Genomic DNA, 22,451 nt, shown 5'->3' with positions numbered 1-22,451 from the left:
ATGCTCCTCGGCCATTGTGCTGTCTGATGTGTTTAGATGCAGCTTTTGAAATATTAACTGGAAGACAGAATGAAAGCAGCGGTGGGGGGGCGGCCGGGTGGGCTTCAATCAGGGCAGTTCAGCTGTAAATGGTTTGAATGGGGCAGAAAGCTGGGGGGGGGGGGAATATATAGAACAGGCCGGGATTGTGCACTGCTGATCCCAGCAGACACAGCAGAGTAAGCGCAGTAATTGCTGCCCATGCCTGGCTGCTCCATAGGTCTGGAATAAACACCATTCATCTTTGGGATGGTGTATGAGCAGGTCTGGCATTGATTAGACTACATACTGGGGTTATACTCAATGGGAGGAAGTGGATATCGGTTACCTTAACCATTTGCCTGCTGCTGGAGGTAATGGTTTGGGGGGGGGGGGGGGGGGGGGAGGGGGCACTGGGCACACAGCCACATGACGACCGTTGGGAAATGTTTATGGTTGTAGTTTTGAGTCCTATAGAGAAGGCCCCAGGGTCTCAAGTGCGGTTTATGAAAAGGGTTTGTGTGGCTGATATAGTGAAACTACTCCCATACGACCAAGGTCCTGACAGTTTGCTGTCTGTGAGCCTTGTTGCATTATGGGTAATAACTTCTTTTTCCCAACTGCCAAGCAAGCAGCAACTCTCTCGGTGCATAGAACTCTCAGTAATGAACAGTCTGTACAGATCACCTGGCAGAACGAAGGCTGTCACCAACAGTAGTACCTTTCAGAATGTAAATCAGGGAGATGAAAGATTTTACAATGGCCAAACACTGAGTAAAAAGTCTGTAAATGAATATTGTAAAAAGATAAGCAGTTTTATTGTCATTTTCTCTACAGTTCCTCTTTAAATGGGTGTGGAAATCCTGGCTAGTCGGTGTGAACGCATTATTTCACCTTTTCCTGGCAGCTTGTTACCTTGCGGTGGGCTATAATATCATGGTAATCCGGAGCAATATAATATCTACCCTGGATGTTATATTGCCCTGGTGTGAAGCGGTTTAGAGTCTTACAAAGTTCCCTGGAGAGCTCAGAACTTCATCCCCCCCCCATGCTGCTATCTCAGGATATGGGCCATAGGGCACCTTGCCTTACACACTGCAGGGACGATGGGCTGACACCTCCTCGATGAAGGCAGGAGGTCACAGGAGATGCGGTGCCAAACAGCTGCTACACGGCACTTCCCATTGGCTGCTTACCCAAAACAGAGACAGCCGAGCAACCCAAGTACCCACCGCCAGATCCAGTTACCGCTATTCCTCAATGGCCGTTATTAAACAGGGCTTGGGGCAAACCCAGGATTTTCAAGGGATGGGTGGGGATTCCTGAAAGGTCTCCCCCAGTCAAACACATTCTAGTATAATAATATGGTAGGAGATCATGCTGGGTACATATAATGCAATTTCCTGTCCAACTGACAGGATCTGACAATTATTACCTAAATGTCAGATCTGCTCCCGATCGACAATGGTGCTGCCGCCCCGTGCTCTGCACACGCGCTGCTGCCGCCCCGTGCTCTGCACACGCGCTGCTGCCGCCCCGTGCTCTGCACACGCGCTGCTGCCGCCCCGTGCTCTGCACACGCGCTGCTGCCGCCCCGTGCTCTGCACACGCGCTGCTGCTGCACCGTGCTCTGCACACGCGCTGCTGCTGCACCAAAGTCAACTGTAGCAGGGAAAGAAAGGGGGCAGTGCTTTGAGCTGCAGGAAGTCTGCATATATTCTGGGGTCTCAACTTGTGTCTGTCCACAGACACTGCACCGGCCCTGGGCTTAAGGGGGATTCCAGGCAGCTGTAATCCCCCCTGCATTTGCTACAGGGGCTTTCCCATGGAAGAGAGATCCCCGATTCTACTACACCAGATCGTCTAGTGCTGCCTTCTGGAGCACGCCTTGTGGATTTTGTGAAGTGCAGCTTTTGGGGGGAGACCAGGCTGAGACGTTTCTAGAGCCAAACTACAATGTGGAGCAAGCAAAAGTAGCCTGAAATGTCATGAAGATGGAAACAGTAAAACCCCCTAGACAGTCTATGGGGTACACACAAAATGGGTGCTGAAGAAAATTGGGTGCCAAAGATAGCTACTAGTAGGAGAAAAGCACAATATAAATATTCTGTGTCTTGTATATCGGTATGTAGCCACGCCCTTCCAGCGACGCTTAGCCTAGGCTGTTTATTCAGCCTTCAGGAGTGAGATACCGGTCAGTTGCAAGACAAATGTCCAGGCACAGTAATAGCCCCTTCCCTCAGGCAGTATCCATGAGAAATTCTAACCCCCAGAGCATTCTGGGAGACCAGAGATCTTTTATACTAGCTTTAGAACGCCCAGTAAATTGAACATTCCGCAGAGATTACCTGGCAGGGCTAAAGAGGTCATCACCTGTGATAAATGTCAGAATGTATATCAGGGAGAGGAGAAATTTTACAATGGGTAGACACTGACTAAATCTATAAATGAGTATTGTAAAAACAAAAATGTAATCATTATGTTATTTTGACTACAGTTTTTATTTATAAAAGAATTATAAAACTACCATAAACAGTTGGGCTGACCATGTACTTTAGCATTATAAATAAAGTAGAAATTTACTGTGATATATGTCGCTAGAAAATCATGATATTGGTTAAAACGGAGCCGAGATGAAAATCTTATCTATAACAAGTAACACATATCTATCTAGCTGCAAACAGCTTCAGAAATGTATGATTATTTATTCCTGTGAGACAATGACAGCAGCCATGTTCTGCTTGTCACAGGCTGAGGGCTGGAGATGCTATCAGCTTGCCTGTGTGTAAATTCAGTCCCCTCCCCTCTGCCTCTGAAATCAATGGCTAGTAACCTCCTCCTTTTACTGCCCAGACTGAGCTTCCATAAGGCCTTGCTACAGTGCCAAGGCACAAAAGGAGCTGCGGGCAAGGCTTGTTTAGTTTATAGGGAATTAGAGTATTAAAACAAAAAAGTATTTGGCTTGAGGAATGCCCTATAAACTATATGAAAGGAACACAATTATGCAATGAGTAAAAGTTCATCTCAGATCCACTTTAAACCAACCTTCGTTCCGCTTCATTTTGTTTTTGGTGAGGCTTTTGGCCTATTTGTAGCCTCTTGCTAATAAGCCCCTCCTTGGGCCTTTGTTAGGCTTGGCCCACTGCCTCTGTGTGCCCCCCATAAATCTCAGGCTGGGCTTTCAGCTAAGTCCATATGAATGGTGGACTGTGAAATTGTGAGAAAGCCACAGAGCAGAGCCCAGCCTGCTGAGCTCCATCCAAGGACATAAAAACTTCCCATAAAAATCCTCTCCTGAATCCGGGAATGTTTTACCTTTTTTTTAATGCTGTACCATCTGGCAGGTCGGGCTGATGTAAACAATGCAGAGTGAGGGGAGATTGATGGGATTATATACAGGCCCCTCTAGTAAACTGGCTGCACAATCTGTTGGTCTCATTCATGAGCAACACTGGTGCCTTCAGCCCTTCCAGAAACTCCCAGAATGCTTTGCTAGAGGCCCGCTCAGCCGTAGCGCAACTACAAGTCTCAGGAGAACTACTGTGCGCTTTACCAAATGTAATGCTTGCCAAAATGTATGTTTTAATCACTTGAGGACCACAGGCTTACACCCCCCTAGTGACCAGGCCATTTTTTACAGTTCTGCACTTAAAGTGGATCAGAGATAAACTTTTACTCATTGCATAGTTGTGTTCCTTTCATATAGTTTATAGGGCATTCCTCAAGCCAAATACCTTTTTGTTTTAAATACTCTAAATTCCCTATAAACTAAACAAGCCTCGCCCACAGCTCTTTTTGTGCCTTGGCACTGTAGCAAGGGCTTATGGGAGCTCAGTCTGGGCATGAGGAGGAGGAGGTTACTAGCCAGAGATTTCAGAGGCAGAGGGGAGGAGGGAGGAGGAGAGGGGGCTGAATTTACACACAGGCAAGCTGATAGCATCTCCAGCCCTCAGCCTGTGACAATGTGACAAACAGAACATGGCTGCCCTCATTGTATCACAGGAATAAATAATCATATTCTAATAAAGCGGTTTGCAGCTAGATTTGCTGTGTAAACTATCTAAAACTTTAAGATATATCAGCAAGTTACTTGTTATGGTGAGTTTTTCAGATCCACTTTAACAGATTTAACAGTTTATTGCTTGGTAATACTACTAAGCACCCAAATGAATGTTACCTCCTTTTCTTCTCACAAAGCTTTTTTTGTGGTATGTGATTGCTTTTGCTAGTTTTTCTTTTTTTATTGTAATATAAAAAAAAAAACAAAAAAAAAACTGGGGATTGGATTGGGGGATTGGGAAGATGGTGGAAACCCGTTCAATTGTAGAGAACATACAGGGTGCTGGGAAATTTGGCGCAGGGTGAAGCAGTGGCAAATTTTCCAGCAGCACTAATCACCATTCCCCCCTCCGGGGTGCCGTACAGTGTGTGTGTGTGTGTGTGTGTGGGGGGGGGGGGGGGGGGGGGGGGGGGTAAGGTGCAATTTGGCTTCCAGCAATTGCTGGCAACCAAATTGCGCTGTTCTTATAACTTAGACGCTGTCTTCTGCCGGCAGCCAAATGACTCACTAAGCACATCTATAGCGGTAATTCATATTACAGCCTGTGGTGGCGCCCAAATGTCCGTGGCTGCTCAGCGCCCATTTTACCTGACTCCCTGGTTTAGTGGCAAGTAGTGATGGGCTCATGAATAGTTACGAGTAGTTGCCTACTTGAATTTGTGATTCAAATGAGGCTTAATTGCTTCAGCTGTGCGGCTGGGAAAGAGGGGGGGGTTACTTACCCATAAGTCAGTCAACGTTTATGCGTCCCAAACTTCTTGCACACATCCTATGGGACACATTGCAAGACTCACTACTGCAAGATGATTTGGACGCATAGAAGCCAACGGAATTCTGGGCAATTACCCCCCCCCCCCCCCCCCATCTCCCATGCACAGCTGAGGCAATTAAGCCTTATTTGAATCACAAATTTGAGTAGGCAACTACCGATGAGCCCATCACTAGTGGCAAGGAGCTTACATTCATTCATTCACCTCTGGTGCCTAGAAAGAGGTGAGCATTAACCTTGGCGGTATTGGCAAGCTCAGCTGTGTAATCTGCCTATAATCTGCCTCTGTCATATGCCCCGCCCAAACAAAAAACTCCATACTTACAGTATACATGGCCGGATTTCTGGCAAGGCCACATAGGCCATGGCCCAGGGCACCAGATAAACAAGGGGCGGCCTGCAGACAGTGGGCATTATTTGCAGGGCATTATTTGCAAGTGTCCAAACAAATGAAAGCGGTCAGGATAACTGCACTATTAGTACCAGCTGGCATCTGCCTGTGCTGTGCTACAGGCAGCTGCAGTCCGTTAACCAAACGTTTGTGAACAGTGTGTGACTAGCAAAAAGCCAAACCTTGTCCAATGACATAGCAGCAGCTGCAGGCAGTTACAGAAGGCCGGGTTTCACGCACTTGGTGTGGGGGATGAAAGGACCAGGGGCAGCACCAGCAAATAATACAGAATACAGAAGGCAGCCTCTCAGTACCCATTTCTTAATTATTGATTGGCCAGCGCTGTTACCCTGGAGACAGCAGAGGGTACAGGACTCACTTTTACGTGTTGCTGACCCCACCCAATGTCCAATTGTGAGCCACTTTTGACTATGTGTGTGTGGTGGATGGCTCCCACCACGCCCATCACCTGTAGATCGCTTGATTGACCAGTTCCCCCATGTGACGTGATTGATTCACTTCACGTTGCCATGGAGACCACGGCATTAGCCGCAATAGTGGACACCATTGGCCCAAAGTTTTTTGGGTGTGTGTGGAGAGAGGTGGTAGGATACGGTTTCGGTTGGGGCGGCTGGTAATAGTCGGCCTTGGGCGGTAAGAAGTACAAATCCGGCCCTGACAGTATAGGCAAGCCCCCCAAATGTCCGAGTCCTGCAGGACTGTCTAGATTTGGGGGCACTCCCAGCCGCGCCAATGCAGTATGGGGGGGCCGCCATTACATTCCTTCCTCCTAATGTGCCCCCCAGCTTGCAGAGTAAAGTGCGCAGCGGAGTGAGCTGTCATTTAATCTTACCATTGATACTCGTGTACCGGCATCTGGCTTCACTCTACTTCCTGTGACGTCACAGGAAGCAGAGAAGAGCCAGATGCCGGTAGGCAAGGATCAATGGTAAGATTAAATGACAGCCCGCTCCGCTGTGCAGTTTACTCTGCAAGCAGAGGGGACACATTAGGAGGAAGGGAGGAATGTAATGCTGGACCAGCATCCCACATCGGCACGGCTGGCGCCACGATCATTTTGTTTTTGCCTCCTCCCCACCCCCACAATTTTTTTGTTTTAGGGAGTAAAATTAAAAAAATGTTTGTGGGTGTGGCCTAAGTGTCCCACTTTCTGATGTGAAAAGGTTGGGAGGTATGTATAGGTAGCCAGCTACAGGTGCCCCCAGTATAGGTCAGTCAGCTATAGGTGCCCCCAGTATCAAAAGCTATGCATAGGCGGGTCCCCTACTGGGCTTTACGCTCCATGGGCCCCCCTGCAGGGACCATGGTGTATAGGCATTTGTTGAACATCACAGTTACTTAAGGACACTGGATGCTTTGTATTGAATAATAATTCTACTTTATTTTGGTTACAAATAATATATACACATTATTGATAGGCAGACAAACACTGTAAAACAATGCAAAGAAAGAATGATCCAATGGACTGCGCCACCTGCTGTATAATTAGGAGGTTTATTCAATAATAAAAAAAAACCTCCACTATTGGCTACATTATCAGATCATTATCAAGGTTCAATCACAACCACTTCCGTGCACAACCCGGGGTCCAAAAACAATTAGCATCAAGGGAGTTCAGAACGACATCATCCACCCCAATTTAGCAAGAATGTGTCAGTGCAAACATTCAATAACGTGCAACACATCTATAAAGGTATAAACTAGTAACGTAACAAAATAACCAATCTAAACGTGCATCAGCAATGGAGACGTATACAAAGTACTGGATACGGTGCAAATGGGAGTACATACTACATTAAGATGGCCGAGTGAGGGCCTGTTTCCACTAGCACGGAAACCGGGCGTATCCGCAGAGTTTCCACGCAGTCAGGGAAACTGCCATAACAATGACGCCGCCAGCCGAATCGCTTACCTTAGCAATTCGCCCGACATTGCCATCAGTTTCCGTGCGGGAGGCTGTGAATCCCATAGCTGTGCATGGCACAGCTTGTGGGATTAGTCAGCGTTCCTGCAGACCCGGAAGTGCCGCCACCGCGCGTCGCCCAGCCGCGTGCGGCACTAGTGGAAACGGGCCCTAACTAGTACCGTGTGGTAGGCTATATTTATGAATGCCATTTGCACCTTATCCAGTACTTTGTATGTGGCTCCCATCAGGGCTGTGGTCATTTTTTTGGGTACCTGGAGTCGGAGGTTTCATAAACCGAGGAGTCGGGAATCTGAGTTGGATGATTTTTGTACCAACTTCACAGCCCTGACAAGTATAAAGCCTCATCTACACGGTACAGTTTTCCGTCAGATAGGATCTATTAGACAATTTCCAACCGATCCAATCGGATTGTGTTAGATTTTGGTTTTTAGAAGTACCCAAAATCTATCGCAAAATTGATCTGAAATTATTTGGATGTCTACACACAATGCATTTTCTTATTACACCTATATAATAGATCTGTCTATCGGATGGAAAATTGTACCTTGTAGATGAGGCTTTAGACTAAGAAGTCAGGGTCGAGGAGTTGGAGTCAGAACAATTTTGGGTACCTGGGAGTCGGAGACTATGGTTTGATAAACTGAGAAGTTAGATTTTTGTACTGACTCCACAGCCCTGGTAAGTATTAGGCTAAGGAGTTGAGGTCGAGGAGTAGGATCAATTATGGGTACCTGGAGTCATACTGAGGATTTGGATGAGTTTTGTCCCAATTACACATTTCTTTCATTACTAGTTTTGGTCATTGCATGGTTAATCCTTCCTAGATGTTTTTGGACTTTTTTTTTTTTCAATATTGTGGATAACGTCACTTTGAATGCACTTCATACTAAATGGAAACGATCTATGATATATATTTGTGATGCGTTGCCAATTGTGGAGGTCTAATCTAGTTTTTAAAGGGTTTTAGGATAGAGTATTGAATAAACATTTTTGTATTCATACAACAGATGGTGCAGTGCATTGGATCAATCTTTTACATTAAATTGCTTTTTGATCTCTGTGATGGAAGCACATGTTTGCACGGATGGGGCAGCACACTGCATGAGTGGTAGACCAGCAGTCTAAGCATTGACATGACATAGCGCAGAAGTGCGGACCATCCATGTACTAGATTATCTGGAGGCAGGTTTTCTTGAATACATAGAAAGCAGCATGAAGGGGCTCGGTGAACTTGGCATTGAAGGTGTGTAAGACTCTGGGGGGATTACTCAGCTGGTGGAAGGACAGTTGTCCAGCCTCATAATCCAGGTGAATCCCAACTGACGGGAAAGGAGCTTGCCCCCTTATCTCTGTCCACCTGTTATTGTGCCAGGCCTGGAGAACATCTTTTGCAGCCAAAGCCCACGATTTGTCATTGTAGCCTATGAACGAGTCCCTTCCCTGAGCCTTCCTCGGGATACTATGAGCAGCCACCCCTATCTGCCATTCCTTCGCTCCACTCACATCCACCTCCCAGAAATGTTTCCCCGATGAGAAACTCTGTACGCTGATCACCTGACACGTTTTAAATCTCTCCAGGCTTTCCGGCCTCTCCTGTTTTACGTCGGTGTACGTAGCCGTCCGGAGATCCGGCGAAATGATAATGTGGTGGTGGGCCGTGCTTGTATCCAGCAGGACCTCAGTCTTCATCATCTGCAAGAAATGCAACTTGGTGTTCAGATCCATCACAATGTTGGAGAGGTCGAGGAGTTTTCTCTTCACCATTTGCGTGACTGCCCCTTCATCCAGACCTGGAACATGGGCCAAGGTGTCTCCATTTTCTAGCAAATCAGAATCGAATTTCTTTAGGAGAATGGTTAACGGATCTGTGCTGGCGCATAACTCCTTGATTTCAGTCTTTGCTCTGAGAAGCTCATTCTTCCGTGCCTCCAGGTCTCTGGAAAAACACCACATGGACTGTGACATCCCCTCCTCCTGTCTGGAGATCTCTCCCCTGATGCTACTCTCTGCTTCATCCATTAAGTTGCCTATAAGTCCCAGAAACCTCCTGCTCTCCTGAAACATGTTGGAGATCTTCTCACTGAGGGCAGCCGCTTTTCCTCTTTCCTCCATGTTCCGATTGTGCAGTTGGTGGACTTTCCGCTTGATGGCCAGAACCTCAAAATCCAGGGTTTCGCTATAACTACCCAGTTCCCTTCTTTTCTTCTTGGCGGCGTCGCTCAGAAGTTCCGTCTTATGTCCCACGTGTCCTCCAGCCACCCAGCAAGACATACAGATGCAGACACCTTCCACGCAGCAGTAATATTTCAGGACCTCCTTGTGGATGGGGCATTTTCTCATTGCGAAGGAAGGTATGGGATCCACCAAGTGGTGGTCTGCAGACTGGAGGAGATGTTGCTGCAGATGCATAGCACAGAAGGCGGATTCACACTGCAGACATATCTTAATGGCCGTCACCAGAGTATCCGAGCAGTACGTGCAGAGCACGGTGGCTTCTTCCACGGCCTGGGCATCTCGGAAATGCTCCACAATGTTACACAGCTTCCTGTTCTTCGTCATCACAGGGCTTTCCCGATACGTGGCCCTACACTCTGGACAGGTATACACGCCACCCCCCTTCTGCATGGCCAGTGCGGTTTTGATACAGTTCAGGCAGAAGTTGTGCCCACATGCCAGCACCACCGGCTCGGTATATAGGCTCAGGCAGATGGCACATTTCAGTTCCTCTCCCAGCGGGGTAGACTCCATGCTCTAAAAAAAGGAAGAAGGTACATGTCAAAAATTAAAGTGTAACTGGCAGCAACAGAGAAATCTGGCAAACAGTAGTTAGGATGGGGACTATGAAACAAGGAAATACTTCAACCAGAGTCTGGACTGGAAGTGCCTCCTATTGCTAGAGCGGGCATCACCAACCCTCCTCACCATAGTAAGGGCCCTGTCACATGGGCAGTTGAACTGTTAGAAAAATGCTTAAAGAGAACCCGAGGTGGGTTTGAAGAATATTATCTGCATACAGGGGCTGGATCTGCCTATACAGCCCAGCCTCTGTTGCTATCCCAAACCCCCCTAAGGTCCTCCTGCACTCTGCAATCCCTCATAAATCACAGCCACGCTGCTGACAAACAGCTTGTCAGAGCTGGCTGTGTTTATTTCTATAGTGTCAGTCTTCTGCTCTCCCCGCCTCCTGCAGAACTCCAGTCCCCGCCTGCATCCCTTCCCTCCCTGCTGATTGGAGGGAAGGGACAGGGGCAGGGACCGGAGCTATGCAGGAGGCGGGGGAGCAGCTGAGACTGACACTACAGATGTAAACACAGCCTCACAGCATGGCTGTGATTTATGAGGGATTGCAGAGTGCAGGGGGACCTTAGTGGGGTTTGGGATAGCAACAGAGGCTGGGCTGTATAGGCAGATCCAGCCTCTGCATGCAGATAACATTATTTAACCACACCTCGGGTTCTCTTTAATATGACAAGTGTAATGGTCATGAAATCAAGAAAGAGAAAAAGAGAAAGGAAAGTAAAAAAGAGAGAAAGAGAAAGAAAAAAAAAAAAACCACTTCTTGTACTGTCCACATTTTGATTTCAGTGAATTTTATATAATAAATGAAGATAATTCTGTTCCTAGTGGGAACTCCAAGGCCCATATGCAATTCACTTTTTCACCTGAGTTTTCTCCTAGGTGATATTTTTAAACTTGTCAATAAATTGCCTTTTAAGCCACCAGAAAGCAAGAAAATCCTCAAAATAATTTTGATAGTACTTTTTCACCAACTTTTTAGTACTTTTTTAGTTGAAAAGTGCTGAAAAGTTATTTTAAATCAGAGATGAAAATTGTATCTCCTGGGAGAAAAGTCAGGTGAAAAAGTGAATTGCATATGGCCCCATGTCTTTTACCCACAGTTTGAGGCCAAAGCCTGATGTAATTTCTGCCCTTTACTTTTTTTTCTCTCCTCTAATCGCTGAGTCACCTCAGCCTTGCTTGTAAACACAAGTGAGCAGAGGATCGTGTTTCAGATAAGCAGGGAAATAAAATGGAAGAGAAGAAACATATCATAGATAAAAAGAACTCCCAACATGCAACTGTTTGGCACCGACTATTAAAGGGCCAGTGCTCCTAAAGTATGTGATAACTGCAAACAACAACAGCAGAAAAAGTTTTGAATGCAGGATTAGCATCTTTATCACTTAATACACTCAGACCAGTTGCTGTTGAAATTTGAATTTTATGGGGACACTCCCTCTTTAAGACCAGTTTGGTAAAAACTAGTAGAAGTCTAACCAGCAAACTTGGTTTTTGCACGGCGAAGCCCTCCTACTTCTGCCCAACCTAAACTGTTCCTTTGCAAATTGCTGCATCTGACCTGTGACCGCTTTCAAGAGTAAAAAGGTATCCCCAGGGTCATCTGCGATCACCATGTGTGCCAATAGAGGGTCCTTTTCTGTGCATTGGTCTATAATTCTACACATCTAAAAGGGATACCTCTATGATTGTGCCCTACGCCTGCATCTTGTGATTTGTTTTTTTTTTTTTAACTTTCTGGTGTCCCACCCAGCAGTACATCGGTACCAATGGGCAGGGCCGGATTTCTGGCAAGGCCACATAGGCCATGGCCTAGGGCACCAGAAATTTAGGGGCGGCTCAGTGAGGGGCAGTAAAGCTGTTCTGTACAGCCATCCCCATTTAAAAGGACAGCTTTAACCCTTCGTACTCTGTGTCCTGTACTTGTGTCGTCCCTGCAAGACCTGTAAGCTCTATCCCTGCAGGTACATATCAGCCTAATTCTCATGGTGACACAGTGGGTCCATCATTAACAAAATGGCAAACATAACATAAAGTTCTTAAGGAAAACACAACTTATAATCTATACGCATATTACTAAAATACTTATTGTCTGTGACATCCAATGATGGAAAGTAAGGAGAATTATCATTGGGGCACACAGAGATAACAACCATACAGACAGTATAGTTGGCCTTGGGCGGTAAAAAGTACAAATCCGGCCCTGCCAATGGGGTGAGTAGTTAAACAGGGTGTCTCCTCCTATTGGCTGTCCTTTGTCTGTCCATTTTACCAAATGGCTGATTGTCAGTTACCGACAGCTCCAGGCTGGAGTTACCAAACATTCCACTTGTTTGTTTCATCTGCACTGCAATAATCCCTCAGACAGAAATATGGCACGAATCCATAAAACACTGAATAAAATACCGCATGCGGTAAAAAGCTTAGCGAATCATCATGCAGGTTTGTGAAAGTTTCTGAACTATTAACACGTATCTGAAAAACCCGTGAATTTAAAGGGAATAAATAAATCCCCGCATGAGGTTGGCTGCAGAAGAAAGAAACATCTGAGCCGCATATTGACTGAAGCCAAGTACACACCTTCAGTTTCAATTGGCCAATCGCGGACCAATTTTTCCACCAATAAGGGCCAACAGATATTGAATACTATGAGCAGATTGTTTAGGTAAACACTCATACTACAAGGTGGTAAAATTGGTCATTGATTGGTCAATCATAATTGAAAGTGTATACCAGAGTTAACCACTTGAGGACCTAGGGCTTTCTACCCCTTAAGGACCGGCCACTTTTTTTCCATTCAGACCACTGCAGCTTTCACGGTTTATTGCTCGCTCATACAACCTACCACCTAAATGAATTTTGGCTCCTTTTCTTGTCACTAATACAGCTTTCTTTTGGGGCTATTTGATTGCTCCTGCGATTTTTACTTTTTATTATATTCATCAAAAAAGACATGAATTTTGGCAAAAAAATGTTTTTAACTTTCTGTGCTGACATTTTTCAAATAAAGTAAAATTTCTGTATACATACAGCGCGAAAAATGTGGACAAACATGTTTTTGATAAAAAAAAACCCATTCAGTGTATATTTATTGGTTTGGGTAAAAGTTATAGCGTTTACAAACTATGGTGCAAAAAGTGAATTTTCCCATTGTCAAGCATCTCTGACTTTTCTGACCCCCTGTCATGTTTCATGAGGGGCTAGAATTCCAGGATAGTATAAATACCCCCCAAATGACCCCATTTTGGAAAGAAGACATCCCAAAGTATTCACTGAGAGGCATAGTGAGTTCATAGAAGATATTATTTTTTGTCACAAGTTAGCAGAAAATGACACTTTGTGAGAAAAAAAAAAAAAAAAAAAAAGTTTCCATTTCTTCTAACTTGCGACAAAAAAAAAAAATGAAATCTGCCACGGACTCACCATGCCCCTCTCTGAATACCTTGAAGGGTCTACTTTCCAAAATGGGATCATTTGTGGGGTGTTTACTGTCCTGACATTTTGGGGGGTGCTAAATTGTAAGCACCCCTGTAAAGCCTAAAGGTGCTCATTGGACTTTGGACCCCTTAGCGCAGTTAGGCTGCAAAAAAGTGCCACACATGTGGTATTGCCATACTCAGGAGAAGTAGTATAATGTGTTTTGGGGTGTATTTTTACACATACCCATGCTGGGTGGGAGAAATATCTCTGTAAATGACAATTTGTTAATTTTTTTTACACACAATTGTCCATTTACAGAGATCTTTCTCCCACTCAGCATGGGTATGTGTAAAAATACACCACAAAACACATTATACTACTTCTCCTGAGTACGGCGATACCACATGTGTGGCACTTTTTTGCACCCTAACTGCGCTAAAGGGCCCAAAGTCCAATGAGTACCTTTAAGATTTCACAGGTCATTTTGAGAAATTTCGTTTCAAGACTACTCCTCACGGTTTAGGGCCCCTAAAATGCCAGGGCAGTATAGGAACCCCACAAATGACCCCATTTTAGAAAGAAGACACCCCAAGGTATTCCGTTAGTAGTATGGCGAGTTCATAGAAGATTTTATTTTTTGTCACAAGTTAGCGGAAAATGACACTTTGTGAAAAAACACAATTAAAATCAATTTCCGCTAACTTTTGACAAAAAATAAAAACTTCTATGAACTCACCATACTCCTAACGGAATACCTTGGGGTGTCTTCTTTCTAAAATGGGGTCATTTGTGGGGTTCCTATACTGCCCTGGCATTTTAGGGGCCCTAAACCGTGAGGAGTAGTCTTGAAACGAAATTTCTCAAAATGACCTGTGAAATCCTAAAGGTACTCATTGGACTTTGGGCCCTTTAGCGCAGTTAGGGTGCAAAAAAGTGCCACACATGTGGTATCGCCATACTCGGGAGAAGCAGTACAATGTGTTTTGAGGTGTATTTTTACACATACCCATGCTGGGTGGGAGAAATACCTCTGTAAATGGACAATTGTGTGTAAAAAAATCAAAAGATTGTCATTTACAGAGGTATTTCTCCCACCCAGCATGGGTATGTGTAAAAATACACCTCAAAACACATTGTACTACTTCTCCCGAGTACGGCGATACCACATGTGTGGCACTTTTTTGCACCCTAACTGCACTAAGGGGCATAAAGTCCAATGAGTACCTTTAGGATTTCACAGGTCATTTTTGTTTCAAGACTACTCCTCACGGTTTAGGGCCCCTAAAATGCCAGGGCAGTATAGGAACCCCACTAATGACCCCATTTTAGAAAGAAGACACCCCAAGGTATTCCGTTAGGAGTATGGTGAGTTCATAGAAGTTTTTATTTTTTTGTCACAAGTTAGCGGAAATTGATTTTAATAGTTTTTTTTTCACAAAGTGTCATTTTCCGCTAACTTGTGACAAAAAATAAAATCTTCTATGAACTCACCATACTCCGTACGGAATACCTTTGGGTGTCTTCTTTCTAGAATGGGGTCATTTGTGGGGTTCCTATACTGCCCTGGCATTTTAGGGGCCCTAAACCGTGAGGAGTAGTCTTGAAACCAAATGTCGCAAAATGACCTGTGAAATCCTAAAGGTACTCATTGGACTTTGGGCCCCTTAGCGTACTTGGGGTGTAAAAAAGTGCCACACATGTGGTACCGCTGTACCCAGGAGAAGTAGTATAATGCGTTTTGGGGTGTATTTTTACACATACCCATGCTAAGTGGGAGAAATATCTCTGTAAATGACAATTGTTTGATTTTTTTACACACAATTGTCCATTTACATAGAAATTTCTCCCACCCAGCATGGGTATGTGTAAAAATACACCCCAAAACACATTATACTACTTTTCCTGAGTACGGCGGTACCACATGTGACACTTTTTTGCAGCCTAGGTGCGCTAAGGGGCCCAACGTCCTATTCACAGGTCATTTTGAAGCATTTGTTTTCTAGACTACTCCTCGCGGTTTAGGGCCCCTAAAATGCCAGGGCAGTATAGGAACCCCACAAGTGACCCCATTTTAGAAAGAAGACACCCCAAGGTATTCCGTTAGGTGTATGGCAAGTTCATAGAAGATTTTATTTTTTGTCACAAGTTAGTGAAAAATGACACTTTGTGAAAAAAAACCAATAAAAATTATTTTCCGCTAACTTTTGACAAAAAATAAAATCTTCTATGAACTCGTCATACACCTAACATAATACCTTGGGGTGTCTTTTTTCTAAAATGGGGTCACTTGTGGGGTTCCTATACCGCCCTGGCATTTTACAGGCCCAAAACCGTGAGTAGTCTGGAAACCAAATGTCTCAAAATGACTGTTCAGGGGTATAAGCATCTGCAAATTTTGATGACAGGTGGTCTATGAGGGGGTGAATTTTGTGGAACCGGTCATAAGCAGGGTGGCCTTTTAGATGACAGGTTGTATTGGGCCTGATCTGATGGATAGGAGTGCTAGGGGGGTGACAGGAGGTGATTGATGGGTGTCTCAGGGGGTGGTTAGAGGGGAAAATAGATGCAATCAATGCACTGGGGAGGTGATCGGAAGGGGGTCTGAGGGTTTGGCCGAGTGATCAGGAGCCCACACGGGGCAAATTGGGGCCTGATCTGATGGGTAGGTGTGCTAGGGGGTGACAGGAGGTGATTGATGGGTGTCTCAAGGTGTGATTAGAGGGGAGAATAGATGCAAGCAATGCACTGGCGAGGTGATCAGGGCTGGGGTCTGAGGGCATTCTGAGGGTGTGGGCGGGTGATTGAGTGCCCTAGGGGCAGATAGGGGTCTAATCTGATAGGTAGCAGTGACAGGGGGTGATTGATGGGTAATTAGTGGGTGTTTAGGGTAGAGAATAGATGGAAACACTGCGCTTGGGTGGTGATCTGTTGTCGGATCTGCGGGCGATCTATTGGTGTGGGTGGGTGATCAGTTTGCCCACAAGGGGCAGGTTAGGGGCTGATTGATGGGTGTCAGTGACAGCGGGTGATTGATGGGTGTCAGTGACAGGGGGTGATTGATTGGTGATTGATAGGTGATTGACAGGTAATCAGTGGGTTATTACAGGGGAGAACAGATGTAAATATTGCACTGGCGAATTGATAAGGGGGGGTCTGAGGGCAATCTGAGATTGTAGGCGGGCGATTGGGTGCCCGCAAGGGGCAGATTAGGGTCTGATCTGATGGGTAACAGTGACAGGTGGTGATAGGGGGTGATTGATGGGTGATTGATGGGTAATTAGTGGGTGTTTAGAGGAGAGAATAGATGGAAACACTGCGCTTGGGTGGTGATCTGATGTCGGATCTGCGGGCGATCTATTGGTGTGGGTGGGTGATCAGTTTGCCCGCAAGGGGCAGGTTAGGGGCTGATTGTTGGGTGGCAGTGACAGGGGGTGATTGATGGGTGATAGGTGATTGGCAGGTGATCAGTGGGTTATTACAGGGAAGGACAGATGTAATTAATGCACTGGCGAATTGATAAGGGGGGGGGGGTCAGAGGGCAATCTGAGCGTGTGGGCGGGTGATTGGGTGCCCGCAAGGGGCAGATTAGGGTCTGATCTGATAGGTAACAGTGACAGGTGGTGATAGGGGGTGATTGATGGGTAATTAGTGGGTGTTTAGAGAAGATAACAGATGTAAACGATACATTTGGGAGGTAATCTGACGGCGGGTTTGCGGGCGATCTAATGGTGTGGGTGGGTGATCAGATTGCCCGCAAGGGGCAGGTTAGGGGCTGATTGATGGGTGGCAGTGACAGGGGGTGATTGATGGGTGATAGGTGATTGGCAGGTGATCAGTGGGTTATTACAGGGAAGAACAGATGTAATTAATGCACTGGCGAATTGATAAGGGGGGGGTCTGAGGGCAATCTGAGCGTGTAGGCAGGTGATTGGGTGCCCGCAAGGGGCAGATTAGGGTCTGATCTGATAGGTAACAGTGACAGGTGGTGATAGGGGGTGATTGATGGGTGATTGATGGGTAATTAGTGGGTGTTTAGAGGAGAGAATAGATGTAAACAATGGATTTGGGAGGTGATCTGATGTCGGATCTGTGGGCGATCTATTGGTGTGGGGGGGTGATCAGATTGCCCGCAAGGGGCAGGTTAGGGGCTGATTGATGGGTGGCAGTGACAGGGGGTGATTGACGGGTGATTGACAGGTGATCAGGGGGATAGATGCATACAGTAAACGGGGGGGTGGTCTGGGGGGGGGGGTCTGGGGAGAATCTGAGGGGTGGGGGGTGATCAGGAGGGGGCAGGGAGCAGGGGGGGGGATAAAAAAAAAATAGCGTTGACAGATAGTGACAGGGAGTGATTGATGGGTGATTAGGGGGGTGATTGGGTGCAAACAGGGGTCTGGGGGGTGGGCAGGGGGGGTCTGATGGGTGCTGTGGGCGATCTGGGGCAGGGGAGGGAGAAATCAGTGTGCTTGGGTGCAGACTAGGGTGGCTGCAGCCTGCCCTGGTGGTCCCTCGGACACTGGGACCACCAGGGCAGGAGGCAGCCTGTATAATACACTTTGTAAACATTACAAAGTGTATTATACACTTTGTATGCGGCGATCGCGGGGTTAACATCCCGCCGGCGCTTCCGTATAGCCGGCGGGATGTTGCGGCGAGCGAGCGGTGACAGGCGCCGGCGGAGGATCGCGTCACGGATGACGCGATCGCTCCGCCCATGCCCTTAAATGGACCGCCGCCTCTGTGGGTGAGGCCGTCCTGCAGGGCTCCACTTCCCCGCCGCCCCTGTGTAGTGGGCGGTCGGGAAGTGGTTAAAAAGGACAACTGTAACGAGAATGATATGGAAGCTGCCATATTAATTTCCTTTTTAGCAAAACTGGTTGCCTGGCAGCCCTGCTGATTAATTTGGCTGCCGTAGTGTCTGAATCACACCAGAAACAAGCATGCAGCCAATCTGGTCAGATCTGACTAGGTCAGAAATGCCTGCCTGCTGCATGCTTGTTCAGGGGCTATGGCTACAAGTATTATAGACAGAGGATCAGTAGGATCGCATGGCAACTGGTATTGCTTAACCACTTGAGGACTGGTGTTTAACCCCTCCTAAAGACCATGCCATTTTTACTAAAAAGGGCCACTGCAGCTTTAAAGGACTTACGAGGCCAAAATCTGCCCCCAAGACGTAAAAAAAGTTAACTACCTGCATGACTTTGTAAGGCACGGAGGACGCCGTCTGCGCCCTCCGTGCCGTTTCGCCTGGTCCCCTCTGCTCAATAGCCCCCCGAAAGGCTGCAACCCCACGGTCCGGGTCGGTATCTGCAGCCTGCATAAAGATGGCCGCCGGAGCTGGCCATGGCTGCGCAGTCAGCATAGCCGCTACTGCAGCTGCGCAGCTCTAGGGCCAACCCTCTGATCCACGCTGCCTGTTACGTGGATCGGGGGTTGGCCTTAGAGCTGCGCAGCCGCAGTAGCGGCTATGTGGACTGCACAGCCGTTGCCAGCTCCGGTGGCCATCTTTATGCAGGCTGCAGATACCGACCCGGACCGTGGGGTTGCAGCCTTTCGGGGGGCTATTTAGCAGAGGGGACCAGGCGAAACGGCACGGAGGGCGCGGACGGCGTCCTCCGTGCCTTACAAAGTCATGCAGGTAGTTAACTTTTTTTACGTCTTGGGGGCAGATTTTGGCCTCGTAAGTCCTTTAAGGCCTTGCTGCAGGGCCACACAACACAGCACACAAGTGATTTACCCCCCCCCCCCCCCCCCCCCCCCCAGAGCTTTCTGTTGTTGGGGTCTGATCACCCCCCCAGATGTTTATTTTTTACATATATATTTAAATGTGCATTTTATTGTTATTTTTCCCTCCCTACCCCAGTCAGACTATTGTTGCCGATCGCTCTCTTGTCCCCCCAGGGGGACAGCAGTGTCATGTTTATAGATGGCGTCCAGTCTCCGATCGCCGCTGGGAGACTGAAGGCGGAGATGCACGTGCGATTTCCTGAAAAAAAGCCAGCCCCAGGACTTAAGGCTGGTTTCACAGTGGGACGTTATAGGCGCACGTTAGAGCAGCCTGTAACGCACCCCACCTCACAGCAATGAAAAAATCAATGGGCTGTTCACAGTGCCCACGTTGCGTTACAGTGTAACGCTGCGTCACAAGACAACGTACTGCATGCAGTACTTTGTAAGCGGCAGAGCCGCGTTAGACTGCTTGCACATGCTCAGTAAAGTTGGGGAGGAGGGGAGAGCGGCCGGGCACATGGCTAATTAATATTCACTGCACTCAGTGATGTGCAGTGTTTACTTCCTGGAGCGGCCGCTCTGTGCGGCGATTGGCCGGGCGGGACCACGTGATGCCGCATGCGTCCAAGAGTGCGCATCACGGCATCACGGACGCCAGAGTGAGCTGCACAACGCGGCTCACTCTGACGTCCAAAGCAGGGAGGACCAGGCGTTGTGTTAGGGGCACGTTATGCGACCTTAACGTCCCCTAAAACGCAACGTCCTGGTGTGAAACCAGCCTAAAGGATACCTGAAGTGACATGTGACATGATGAGATAGACATGCGTATGGACAGTGCCTAGCATACAACTATGCCGTGTTCCTTTTTTTCTTTCTCTGCCTGAAAGAGTTAAATATCAGGCATGTAAGTGGCTGACTCAGTCCTGACTCAGACAGGAAGTGACTACAGTGTGACCCTCACTGATAAGAAATTCCCCTTTTTCAGCTCTTCAGTCAGCCACTTACATACCGGATATTTAACTTTCAGGAAAAAATAAAATAAAAATAAAAAAGGGAACATAGCATAGATATTTGTGCGCTTGGCACTGTACATACACATGTCTATCCAAAAAAGCTTTATTGGCAGGACCAAATACATTTAGCATTGACAAAGCAAAACAAAGCATTAACATGGGGAGGAGGTTGTGGGAATAAGGGAAGGGTATAGGGGGTTGGGGTATGTAGTCCTTAGGGTGTGGAGGATGTAAGGGACAATATGGGGGGCTGAGATATATGGTCCATAGGGGTCACTTCGGGTATCCTTTAAACTGAGAAGGATATGGATTTTTTCTTTTAAAATACCAGTTGCCGGACTCTCCTGCTGATCCTGTGTCTCTAATACTTTCAGCCACAGCCCCTGAACAAGCATGCAGATCAGGTGCTCTGACTGAAGTCAGACTGGATTAGCTGCATGCTTGTTCCAGGTGTGCGATTCAGCCACTACTGTAGCCAAAGATCAGTGGGACTGCCAGGCAACTGGTATTGTTTAAAAGGAAACATCCAATCTCTCTCAATTTAGGTTCCCTTTAATGCCAATTGGCATTAGGACTGTCCTGGGGCTGCCACCGTGATCACGCCCATTGGTGTGACACAGTCTTTAGGTAGTTAAAAGGAAATAAATATGGCAGCCTCAACATCCCTCTCATGTTAAGGCTGTGTTCCCACTTACGCTGTATCATGTGCGGCCACTGGGAGAGGACAATGTAGTGCCCCATCCGATGGTCCATTGTGGCCTAGCTATAGCCCATTTCCACTACAAGCATGCAAATTCACTATTTTTTCAGAACAAAAAAAATTATATAAATACATTTGCATACAAATTTCCAGGCATATACATCTTTTTACATGCAAATTCATATGCGTAATTACCATTTTTTGTTTTTATTGACAACAATTAGACACGCAAAACCACATGCGGCATCCAGAAGCACAACACTGCTGTCCAGATTTTCCCTTGATGCAAATTTTGCATATAATGGAAACTGGCCCATTGAAAGGCATGCATATATTCGTTTGCAGCAAATCTGCACAGATTCACATCTAGTGGAAACGCACCCTTAACGGACGGACGGACACACACTGCAGGGTCGCCACTTCATCGTTGAAAGGATTTGATTCTTCCCCGGGGCTCGATCATATGGGCTTGAACACCGCCACGGCCTGCACTCTCGCCATGGTGCGCACCAGTCCGGCACGGCCGTCACTACACAAACAGCTGTTTGCGGTGCGTTACACAGAGTTTGGTGTCAGTGTGAAGCAGTACTCTAATTACACTCCCTGATTAATGTATACACATGCTTGTTTGAAAACACTTTAGGCCTGCAATTTAGCATTCAATGTGATTTGCGTCCAATCCAGATTTTTCCCCGGGACTTTTGGCGTCTATCCCACTTCGCCATGCCCCCCTCCAGGTGTTAGACCCCTTGAAACATCTTTTCCATCACTTTTCTGGCCAGCATAAGTGTTTCTAGTTTTCAAAGTTCGCCTCCCCATTGAAGTCTATTGCAGTTCGCGCGAACCGAAAAGCGGAGGTTCGGGCCATCTCTAGCCTACACTGCAAAGAGATTTTGAATCGATTTCGCTATGAAACAGATTCACCATCTGTGGAGCTGCCGCCGTGCCCTGCGAGTCCTCCGGTCTCCGCTGTCTTCTCCGCTCTGGGCTTCAGCTTCACTTTACTTCCTGTCGGGGAAGTTTAAACAGTAGAGGGCGCTCTACTGTTTAAACTTCCCCCGACAGGAAGTAAAGCCAGCCGGAGCCCAGCGCTGAGAAGGGACAGCAGCAATTTAACGGTAAAAGATCCTTTACCGCATGCCTGATTGTAAACAAAGACCAATATCTAATCATGACATGACAACTAAACAGCAAATTTTGGTTCCAAAGGAAACAATTTCTTACTCTATAGAACCAAAATCTGTAAAAGTGGAAGAGATGCTGAAGGGCTGGTGCTAAAAGCCCTCGCCTAATGGCAAATGCTGCACGTATATGTGCCTAGTCATTTTCTTTTCATTAGCCAAGTGCTTGTCAAGGCTCTAGAGTTTTGTAAAGTGCTCAGAGGTGCGCAACAGCCCTGAGGTCCCGTTCTCATCTGAGCGGGAATCGCGCGATTCCCACTCACGGCAAACCGCTAGCAGTTTTGCAAAACCCGCTACACAATGTAGCGAGTGGAAGTGTTCTCACTGCCGTAGTTAGCGAAAATGCAGCAGTTTGCCGGCAACGAGAGTTCCGCAATTAGAGATCGTGATTACGCTAATTGTGATCGCTCCAAAACCGC

The 22,451-nt window shown here is 46.9% G+C and overlaps 2 protein-coding genes across 3 annotated transcripts in view; one reads left to right on the top strand and one right to left on the bottom strand.

Moving 5' to 3' along the window:
- PHLDB3 (pleckstrin homology like domain family B member 3) overlaps positions 1 to 22,451 on the top strand; it is a 167,523-nt gene that overhangs the window by 7,199 nt on the left and 137,873 nt on the right. The gene's annotated exons all lie outside the window — the stretch shown is intronic.
- On the bottom strand, positions 8,354 to 9,934 carry LOC137522306 (E3 ubiquitin/ISG15 ligase TRIM25-like). The gene has a single exon (XM_068242338.1). The coding sequence runs from the start codon at positions 9,932 to 9,934 to the stop codon at positions 8,354 to 8,356; it is 1,581 nt and encodes a 526-aa protein (XP_068098439.1).

The sequence above is a fragment of the Hyperolius riggenbachi genome, chromosome 6 (genome assembly GCF_040937935.1).
Source record: "Hyperolius riggenbachi isolate aHypRig1 chromosome 6, aHypRig1.pri, whole genome shotgun sequence".
In the NCBI taxonomy this organism is placed as follows: domain Eukaryota; kingdom Metazoa; phylum Chordata; class Amphibia; order Anura; family Hyperoliidae; genus Hyperolius; species Hyperolius riggenbachi.
Note: the sequence above shows the minus strand (reverse complement) of the source record. Positions and strands in the feature narration are given on the sequence as shown.

What these genes read in the sequence shown, in the direction of transcription:
- LOC137522306 (XM_068242338.1), bottom strand. Translation starts at nt 9,934, where the DNA reads ATGGAGTCTACCCCGCTGGGAGAGGAACTGAAATGTGCCATCTGCCTG.